At 35.6% G+C, this 11,600-nt stretch overlaps 1 protein-coding gene across 1 annotated transcript; it reads left to right on the top strand.

Annotated features, from left to right (window-relative positions):
• The first annotated feature begins 218 nt into the window (after positions 1 to 218).
• Positions 219 to 10,534, top strand: LOC116433582 (uncharacterized). The gene is made up of 2 exons (XM_031991824.1): positions 219 to 255; positions 7,424 to 10,534. Exons 1-2 carry the CDS (start codon positions 241 to 243, stop codon positions 10,532 to 10,534), a joined length of 3,126 nt encoding a protein of 1,041 aa, XP_031847684.1. The 5' UTR covers positions 219 to 240.
• The last annotated feature ends 1,066 nt before the right edge of the window (positions 10,535 to 11,600 follow it).

Raw genomic sequence — 11,600 nt, 5'->3', positions numbered from 1 at the left:
CGGAGTTGTAGGTCTCCTCCATCGACGGGGCTCTAGGTTGCCGAAAACTGACAAAAAGAAAGGGACGAAGTGTCGGGATGGTGTGCACGACGTGATAAGGACCGATATCGGTGTATTCGATTGAACCCGGGGAAAACGCCGGAAACGGAGGAAGGACGCGTCTGTCTTTTAAGCCGAGAACACCCTGGAAGTGTCGTTTGATTTGTGTACAGTGCGGTCAGCGGTTCGCGTGCGTGCAACATGCTTCGAAGCGAGGTAGGTGCTTGTGAATACGGTTGTTTCCGTAATTGTTCCTCCTTTTCCTTTTCCTTTGGCTGATGCTTTTCTTTAAAGGGGCGTAATCGCTCGGAAGTTTCAGGAAATTGATATTTCTTTTATATGTTTTTTTAATTTAACTTTTAACCCCTTGTCCTAGAATATCGTGTCTGATTTGTGCTGAAGATTTCAAATGGAATTTAATAAACATAAATATTATTCAATTTGTTTGAATGTTAATTACATATTATTCCTCTGTTATCAATGATTATATTTTAGAGCACACGTTAATATCAAATAAGGCTGGAATTTTCTCTTATTTTCATTAAATTATTAATAACAAAGTAGTTAGATCGACCATAGTTCAGAAAGAAATCATGGGGCAAGGGGTTCATGTTACATCAACCCATCAGGGTTATTTGCAACTACTTGGGACAATTTATTTTAAATGCTGCGATAAATCGATGTTTTAAACATTTTCTGAAGCGAATTCTGTATAGTTTCGTTGCACGTGTACTTTTCTTTTATACCGAAACTTCCCACAACTCCCGCTTGTGTTGCTGATTTAATAAACATTTACTTTTACATTGATATAATAGCTAACATAATACATAATTTATTGCGACTGCACATAGAAGTGTTTTATTATTCTATTATGAAAAAATATACATTACAATAATTTATTAAAATATATCTCCATATTTATATGCATTATTTCGTACTTCTTGGTGTGAAAATATTTGTGCCACAAAAAAGAAGGATATTCAAAGTAGTGATATTATAAATTTTTAAATACTGTTATTGTTTGTGGTACTGATAATTTTCCTATACAGTCCAAAAATTTTGATGTATATGTAACTCAATTTTTATATATTTATAATTAGAATGTAGATTTCGATACAAATTTGTTTTAAATATTACTGGCAGCAATAAAATGCAATGTTTAAAAAATGTTTAAATATATAATTGTATTATTAAAGAGAGTACAGAATATTTTTAAGGGGAAGACATTATTAAATTTCTTGAAATGAGTGACAAGATTTAGATTTATGAAATTTTATAAACTCGAAGGTTATAGAAAAAGAATACTGTATTATTTAACACGCCTACACATTACGAAATGTAAAAAATATATGTAATTAATACGTTCAACGGAGGTTTAAAAGATTGTGTCACATTCGAAAGTGGTTATATCTTAAGTGGGATAGCGTGGGTGTACTTCCTTCTTAAGTACTTTCAGTTTGAAATATTTATACATTTTTCACGTACGACATTGATTATGCTTTTATTTTTAACTTATGTTAATTAATTGCATACGTTCAATTTAATCATTGTTTTTAATTAGACATAAATTTCACTTAATATTTATAACTTTATTATATTTTTAATATATTACTGTTTCCCTCTATTAATATTCTTAAATAAGAAATGTCATTTCAGGCAAATGAAATACTTAATTCAACAAAATATTTAATTCTAAATTATTATACTTTTGTTGGCAATAAACTGATAAAAGGAAGCTGCAGTTTAATCAAATATTTATTAATGAGGTAAATAATAGCTGCTAGTAACTAATAATTTTATACATTTTCTCAAAAGATTTAAATTAAAGTTTCGAACAATCGCATGTTTGTACATTTCCTTTCTGAAATATTGAGTCGACTCACAAGCTATGACCTTTATTATACTTTAAATTATATTTTAATAGCATTCGAAATGTTTATTTGTTTGATCATGCGTTAACATATGTTGAATCGTATGTGTTTATATTAACTTTTCTTTTTTTAATGCTTAACCCCGAATTTGTTCTCATAATACTTTTCAATTAATATCCTTCTTCGAAAAAATACTCAATTTTGCGTAATATCATTACTTTAATATTTAGTTGCAAATTTTAGAAAATTAAATACAATTGACTAAATTAAATTATTATGTTCTTTCATAATCAGCTGAGTTGGGTTGAATATTCATAAGAGCACTGCTTTCAGAAACACTTTGTTGCAATTTTAATTGCGACCATAAAACTTACATATTTATCATAATAAAGGAATATTACAATAATTTCTGCTATTTTATTGTTATCTGCATAGCATGGGGGGGGGGGGGGGGATTTCACTGTAATATACAATTGCATATGAAACCAAGGTCCGTTTTAAAACTTGAAATTATATTATGATATTTACAAATTTACTGTAATATTCTTTCAAATTAAAAATTTTATTTATTCTTATATTTCTATTTCTAAATGAAAATTTTCTTCGTTAGGCTTTTTAAAGATGAATAAATAGTATTTTCGGCAAAACAATTACTATTTTAATCTTAGTATTATCATTTACTTGTAATTAATACTTGTTTTATGCCTATTATTTTGCTTTCAATTAAATTAATTAATGGTTGTCATTGTTGTTGGTTTAATATCATACTTATGTATACATGGAGAGTACTGAATGCCTATAAATATTAACGAAAGTAATCACTGAAATGAGAGTGAAATCAATCCTGAGTAATAATGGATTCCATTAGCAGATCTGACTGCTACATATTACTTATTTCTTCTATTTAATTTATGTGCTATTACGTAATCACGAATTATTAAAAACAATACCCTGAAAGGGAAATAGATTGATCAACTTTACTGACTGATCGATTACTTCAGAGTTATTGACGCGCAACGACAGCGAAAACGATGCTTTAACTAGAAAGCAAACAATTTTTTCTCCCTGACGACTGTTGAATTGGTCACGGACAGTGTTACAGTTTTATCGGGCGTTGTTGCGTCAATATAATGAGAAAAAATCAATGCGATGAAAGTAATTGCTTTTGTCGTTCATTCTAGTCTGAAAGCATAGAAAGTAAGCAGTTTTCGTTTGATCATCGTGCTATCGACCAGTTATTGTAGCGTGACGGCACTAATGAAACCTGAAACATAAAGAGGGCAATTCAGGTAATTTAAGATCGTAATGAAACTGTTAAACACGGAGTTTTAATATCTTTCTCGTATTATAGAAGGTCGTTTATGCATTTAATATCATAACGACATGTTTAATAACGTGTTCTGCAATGCATCATTTGCATAGTCCTTTGAATAACGACAAATTATAAGAATTTTTTTAACAGGCTTACCATTGTAATGGATATTGATCCTCGGTATTCTGAATGGCTTAAGAAAAATTACGATTGCTACCATACAAAAATTTGTTATTAACGTAAATAATTAAATGATGGCGTATAGTAAAAGCTGTACTGTATTCACTAAATTTTAGTACGCTTTCATTGAGTGATTTTAGGTGTTGAATGAAGATAGAATTGGTATTAATAGCTTGTATTCAAATGATTAAAAATTAATATAGTTCGTGGCAGCCAATTTTCAGAAAACTACGGTGTATGATTAATGATTTTCATTGAGATTCAGTTATAATACCATATGTGAAAAATTTAAAATATTTTTTGGTTACCTAATATATTTGAATGAAATAATCAGTTCTGTTAAAATTATAATCTTTTTCAAATACGTAATAATTAGCGAATATACGTATTTATATAAAAATAAGATTCCTAGTTCCTAGTACGTTATGTGTTAAGAATCTTAAGATAAATGCAGCCAGTGACATGTTATGCAAAAATTAGCAGTGTATAATGCACTATAATTTTCCTGTCCACAAGTTCTCACAAAACATGCACGGAAATGTGTATTTCATTCGCCTTAATAACTTTAATTTTGGCCATTAATCTACTTTCAACAAGTTAGAGATAAATGAAAGAATTATTAAATATAAATCAATTTTTTAAAATTTGTTGTTTTAGAGAATAATGATATGAGAATAATGACAGATTTTGAATTGTAAGCAAAAAAGGTTTGTAATAGTCAGTTATGGAGTTTGTTGCAAATTTACATTTTCACAATTAATACTTTGACTCGTGTTAATTGTATCAGGGTGATACGGATCTTTGTCCGCACTAAATCAACCTTAAATAATTTATTTTTATTTTTATACTCCCTTGCTTTAGAAAATCATGTATGGTTTCATTGGAAAATAATTTGGAAAATATTTCAAATAATTCTTAACAATTTTTAGTAACTTAGTGAACTTTCATTTTTCTATGTTGCTTTATGTAACTATTTTCTTAGTAAACTTTTAAAAAGTTCTGAGAAAATTTTACACAAGCTAGAAATAAAAAATACAAAGTTTATAAAATTGTTACTCTTACACAACTACAATTATTGATCAGGTTCTAGAAATAAATAAATTTATGTACTCCCAGTCATTAGGAAATTATCATTGGCGCCGCAGTTTAACTACTTTTCTTATCGCAGTCGGGACAGAAAATTAGTGCTGGTTGTCATGATCTGCAACAATCGTGCAAAAGAAGTAGAAAGTACGTTCCAGAAAATTGTCTATATAAATTGAGCTCACTATTTCTTGTGTTTGGAAATAAGAAACTGGTAATTTTGTAATAATATGTTTAACAGATAACTGATACAGCGCACGCAATCGTGAAAGATTACTTTCAAAGCCTACGGTCGCCTTGGACACTAATATCATACTGTTTTGAAATATTTGCAATGAAATAAAACAGGTATTACTTTTGTCAGATAATTCATTGTTAATATTATTTCTATATTAAATTATAATACTTACAGAAGTACATCAAGTATTAGACTAAAGTTGTAACAAAAAGTAGTGAAAATTTGTTTTATGCATTGCAGAAATATTAATTAATAAAAAGAGAAGTATTCTCAGTTTGTCATATACCTAAGTCATTGTCTGTACACTCTATAATCATTTTATAGTAACAGTGTTACGTTTTAACGTTGTTATTTCAGTCGTTCTTTCTATAAAGTTGATCGGTTTATAATGAAATCGAGAGTTTTGCGAGCATGAAAACTCAGGAAATGGCGAACACGTTCGCGAAGAGAAAAGTCGGCGTTTGTACGCGGAAGGAAGCGAAATAAATATCGAGTTTTCCGGCAAATCGTATCGCTCAATAAGAAGTGACAGGTTCGATCGCGTTACGTGCACTCGTCCTACGTGGTTGAAATGTATGATTATGTATGAAGGAGGGGTTTGACCTAATCACGACCTGCCTACACCAATGTACTCAATACAAGTACTACTTATTACTTGCTTTTACACCAGTGACTATTTAGAAATCATTATATAGACGCAAAATATACCAACAGGTTGCATTCGTGGATTTTACATAAAATAATATTACAAAGTAAACAAAGGGTATACTAATTTAATAATTAATTCTATTTAATTGAACGAATTAAAAAGTTTAAGTAAAAAACTCAAGGAATTTTTATTTACATAACAATGTTATTTGTAATTCGTAAAAAATAGGAGTATTTAATTTATTAGAAATTTTTATTCTTACTAACAGCTAAGAGGAAATGTAAGAATATTAATATGATGTTAATGAAAATTGATTGTGAATATTAAATTAATAAGTACTATAATATAATAAATATAAGATATAATATAATAAATATAATATTTTAAATACGAGGAGACACGAATAGATCCACTGGATCATGAAAACATAATAATGGAATGCAAATATTTATATAACAAGCAATGAAACATTTTCACATTGTATAAATTTACCGTAACGCGATTAAAGTTTAAGCATGACTTGCACACTACGACTTCTAGCTTAACGTAGTGTACTCTTGAGCTGCATTTCTCGTGGATGCACTTGAGAGAAAGTACAGCATATTATGTTAGCCTTGCATCTCGGTCATCGTGCCACTTAAGACTACCAAGCATAGTTTCTTGATGACATTTACAACTTAACTTTTACACGGTTTCTTATCCACTATCTCATCTCGTTTATAATTATTATTCATTGAAAGAGATAGAAAATAATATATAACCGATGTTTCGTGAAATACTAATCTTCTTTCCATTATTTCTATGAATTTAGATAGTATCTTATAGAAATAATTTTCACAATAAAATTACTGTACAACGTTTCCGTTATTTTTCGTTTCTCAGACCTAAAAAATATTATTTAAAGAACATTCGTTACTAAATGGAATATTTGTATTAAAATTCTACATCATTAATTGTTCAATGATCAATTAAATTTATTACGTTTTGCAGTCACTAATTAGAAAATTAAACATTAATATAATAATTTTGAAATTATTATATCAATACAACTGTAACAATTCTCTCGTAAAAAGTGCAAAAGTGATTATCGTAGTCCATTTTTGCAACTGAAATTGAACTCGATTCATGTTCTTCTTAATGAGATCAATATTTTGATTCCTTAACTACATTTATACGTTTGTGAATAATGGTTCACTATTACAATATGTTAAGCAGATAACAATATTGAATTTAAAGGAAAACTTAGGGACTTTCAACACGGCACTACACATCAGTACTGCAATTAACGAAATATTCACATGCGTACGCATTCAATGGGTGCACAGAGTGAACGCAGGTTCACGTGTTTTCACGTACATATATCCGTACGACTGGTTTGTCTTGCATCCACCGTGGTTGTGAACTAGCTTAAAGTCTCTCACGGCCTTCAATAGGGAACCGGAGATAATATGTGCGCTACGAGAGAAATGTGTATGCAATACTAAGCTACACTTACGCTCCCATCGAACTAATTAAAGCAAGGGTAATATCAAAACCCGTTAGCTAATTTTCCGAAACCCGAAAATCGTAATTTCACATCGTTTAATTCAATAGAATGGCTGATTCAGGAAGTTGACGTTAATAACCTTTTTAAAGATTTTAATTATTAATTCAATCTAGTGCTAATAAAATTGAAATTATAACATTGAGTGTCGAATTACGAAAAGAAAGCATTACATGCTTCTACTGATATATTAGACACATTATACTAATAGTTAATATTATATGTAAAATATTATTACACATTTAATTCACAATTAACTATCGAAATACAAATATTTATGAAATGATGACTTACTGATAAAATAAGAAAAAACGTTTACGTTAACTAAAATTAACACATCTGCTTCGTTTCCTCTACAAGAAACCTTTTATTTATTATAATAAATGTCTATATTCTAAATTCTGTACAATAATTTCATTAAATTATTATTATTTGTCATATTACAATGAAGAACATCAGTTTAATTATATACACAAAGAAAACTAAAAAAAATTCATCTTGATTCCAGATAACATTCACGCTGTTATGCGTCCTATTGATAAGACACCACGTAGAAGCAGTAATCAACAAATCTCAAGCATCCTCAGCCACCGAGGAGAAGAAAGAAAATGAAGTGAAAGCTGACGAGAGGATAAGTAACTCATACGGTCCACCATCGAGCGACTATGGTCCTCCAAGTGGTTCAGATTTCAAAGGACCGGCACCCGTGTACGGTCCACCAGAATTAGTGGGTGATCAAGGACCAACACCGATATACCCACCACCACCGCCAGACGTGCCTCCACCGGCATTCGGGCCGCCGTTAGCCTCGTACGGCCCACCACGTATTAAACCGCATTTCGGCCCCCCAAAACAAAATTACGGCCCTCCACTGTCATTGCCGTCAAAGCTGAGCTTCGGCTCGCTGAAGCTTCACTATGGGCCACCGAAGCAGCATTACGGACCACCGTACTCGTTCACAGCGTTTAGACCGCCGAAAACTCAGTACGGGCCGCCGTTGAAGTTCAGTTCCGCGGTGTCCAGCCAGTTCACGACTATAGCGTCTTCGGGACACGGGTCAGTGAAACCGGGGCACAGTTTGCCCGTGTCTTTGGATGCTTACGGTCCACCGCAGAAACTCGCCGTTCAGTTCACTTCCCAGCCGAGCGACAATTACGGACCGCCGCCGCAGTCTCTACCTAATATTCAGTACGGTCCACCTGCCGGCGACCTGTACAGGCCACCCCCAGGACCTCTGCCAGGAGTGCCAGCCCCGCCTACTCCGCCTGACATAAAGTACGACGGCTGGCAGCCGATCGCCGGATTAGCCAGCCAACATGGCTCTGTCGAGAGCTACGGCGCGCCTTTGGAGAACTATGGCGTACCTGACAGTGAGCAAAAGAATATTCACGGTTCCTCTATAAACTTGCATGTGTCTCAATCTTCATCGAACGCCGCCGCTGAACATTCGAACGTACCAAGTGATTCTTATGGATTACCAATTCATAATCCCGAAGCTCAAGACCTGAAAAGCTCGGTGAGTAGCGGTTCCAGTGATAACGATGGGCTGCCACCTCCACCATTGCCACAGTATGAACCTTTCCATAACGAGAACCAGGCGCATTTGAAGAAGGAGGAACAAAAGGTACCCAATGTGGAACCGCTTTCTATCGTTAAAACTGTAGGATTTGAATTGTTGCCTACCTCAGGACCTCTGGTTGCTGATTTGAATGTAGGTTCCCTGCCAACCTTGAAGTTGCCTGTTGTTGATAGCGGAGCCCAACTGAATCTTGATCATGGTGTCTCGCATGCGTTTCAGAATATAGGAAACGATTTGTCGCTGACACAAGTGAACGCATTGTCAGGTTCTTACGGTCAACCGTTGCCGATTGTGTCCCTTGGACATTCTGTGAACTCTATCGAGGCTGGATTTCCTTTGCCTCCTCCGCCAGTACTCGACACCTACAGTGCACCACCACTTTCGTCTTATTCTTCTAATGGTCCGTACCCAGCTGCCGAATCAGGCCGGTCGTCGTCACTGTTCTCGTCGTTTGGACTGCAAAGCAGTTCTCTTTTCAAGCAAAATGTTCATCATCATCGTCCACATGGGTCGTTCAGAACACCTCTCTCTCCACCTGCTTCCCTGATACCACCCAGGAATCGCGACCCGATTAAATTCAAGGAAGCCGTTCCCAGCGGACTTTTGACTAACCTGAATCGCTACTTACCGCCGCCACCTCGGCATTTCGGTTTTACCAAGGCAACGAAATCTTTTATCCCACCGTTCTCATTTGAACAAAAATTGCCTAGTCCAGGTGCCCCGATCGCTTTCCACAAATTAAACGGTTTTGACTTCAATTCGCCGATAGCAGCACCTAACGTGCACTATGGGACGCCATTGTCCTTCGGTGACTTCAACACCCCGGCGCCGATTTTGACATACGGAGCACCCAACTTCGGACCTCCATCTAGTTTTATTTCAACATCCACAGGTTTTGGAAAGAATCTGTATGATAGTGTTAGCAACACTATAACAACCACGTATGGAACACCCATAATTAATGCGCCGCAGACAACAGGAGTTGCTCATGATTGTGGCTTCCAGCAAGGAAACGGTCTACAGTATAATTTACATGACACTGGAACACACGCAGGAGGCTTAGAATCATTCGGTCAAGCTCATTCTGCTGATCTGAACCGCAATACGCTTCTAAAAGTGGAACAATTGCCAACTGGTTCGGGTGGCCCGTCAGCATTGGGTCAGTTGAACCTGGAAAAGGATCAGAATCTAGGCTCCAAAGACAGCTATGGAAATTCAGTGGGTGCTACGTACAATATCCTAGAACATGCGGATAGTGTCTTGTCCAGTGATCATAGTCAAGGATCCGAGGTTGCTAACGTGCTGGCAGCACCACCTTCTGCACCGACTCACGATGTAGTGTCTTCTAATACGCAGTATCACCAGGAAGGAGGAATAAGGGCTGAAGCCCTAACAACAGCTTTAAACGAGCAAGAGTTTGGTCGTGCAAAAAACCTTGGCTCCGGCGACGTAGACGCTAGTCAATTTTTAAGCACCCACGAAGGTAGCGAAGCATTGTCCCTGGCGAAAGGTTTGACGATCGCTAGTGGTAGGGACGGGTTTGAGATCCAAGGATCCAAGGGAACTTACATGCTACAGATCCAGCCGGCTGATGGAGGACTCGGAACGGAGAATTCGGATGGCAGCATAAGGCACGATCAGGTATTGTCTAATGGACTGTTGCAGGACATATTGGCTGCTATTGAGCAGCCGGAACGTGGCCACGTGCAGCTTCAAGGTCTACCAGAGGCGCAGTCTTTGCAGCACGTGTACAGCGACCTGCCGCATAGTTTAGGCACCGATGTACCCAAGGGACATTACATCACTGTGGACGATGACACAGCAAAGACAAATGTTAAGGATTTGGTTGGACACGCTGAGGATAGGAACGAGGTTCAGCTTAACGACGCAGATCCTGCTAAGAAAGAAGGAGTTGCCTTCTTCTTCAACAATCAGTACGGTGACTCGAAAAAGGAGACGAGGTCAGTTGTGAAAAGTGAGACTGTGGTTACCGCTTCGTCTAATGAGGGTAAAACTGTTGGCAAGGAAAAGTCTTCATAAATCGTTCCGCGTGTTTGTGGACACTGTTTGAGACTATGTTGATAATGTATGATAATTTATGCAACGAAAGACTTTCGTTTTTTATTGCTATCATTGAAGTATGCGTAGGATAAGTGTATCGAGGTTTCCTTCGAACGTATTGTGGAAACTATTATTTATGGTTACTTACGTGAGCGGTGCTGATAATTAAGGATTATTTAATGTGTACGTTGGTCTTGAAAAGAGATTTATACTGGATTGGCACAGAAATTATTGCAATTTTGAAGTAGGAACTCAGAGGAGTGTATTTCGGGTTAGAGTATTCTTTATTAATTATTAGAGCAGTTCCTGGTTTTTTATTGTCCATTTTGAATGAATATAATGAAATCGCTAGAATAATCTCCATTCTCAATCTTTATTTCGATAGCCTCAAATGAACAACACTATAAAATAAAAACAAAATCATTAATATCAATCAGTAAACTAATTTGTTTTGTTCAAAATTTCATATTATATAACGGAAACGTAAATAGTAATTAAAACTACATAAACTGCAATTATTTCCGCATCAATGCAGATAAAACCTCATACGGAATCTGAAAATGATTCAAATTCCACTGCAGAAGTGCGCCGAAACTGAGAAAAGGAGACAACTGCGTATCTATTATACTTTCCTACAGCTATGAAGCTCGGCTAGTCGGTAAATTATCTCTGATCGTGAAGCAAAACGTCCGGTTCACGACGGAACTGCGCTTCTGAGAAAAGTATCAAACAGATTTCACATTCTCGAGAGGCACGTCTCTTCTGTATCCGTCATCGAATCTTCATTACGACGCGCGAAGTGTCGAAAAGTCCTCATTAAGTGCTCTTCGATTCACAATGGGAATGAGCAATCCGCTTGTGCCTTTCTTGTTCGGGAGCCCTTCAAGTTTCGCGCGAACGAAAGCGAGTGAAAGCATCGGGGGATCATCCTCTATGGGTCGTTGAATCGTTCTCGCACGAGACAAACGCGAGTGTCTATGGACGCGGCGAAGCGAGAAGTGCAACCCGCGAGCGGATTTTGCCTATCGCATTTAGGTCATTCGGT

The sequence above is a fragment of the Nomia melanderi genome, chromosome 2, assembly GCF_051020985.1.
Source record: "Nomia melanderi isolate GNS246 chromosome 2, iyNomMela1, whole genome shotgun sequence".
Taxonomy (NCBI): Eukaryota; Metazoa; Arthropoda; class Insecta; order Hymenoptera; family Halictidae; genus Nomia; species Nomia melanderi.
The sequence above is the reverse complement of the archived record's forward strand: the minus strand, read 5'-3'. Positions and strand labels throughout refer to the sequence as shown.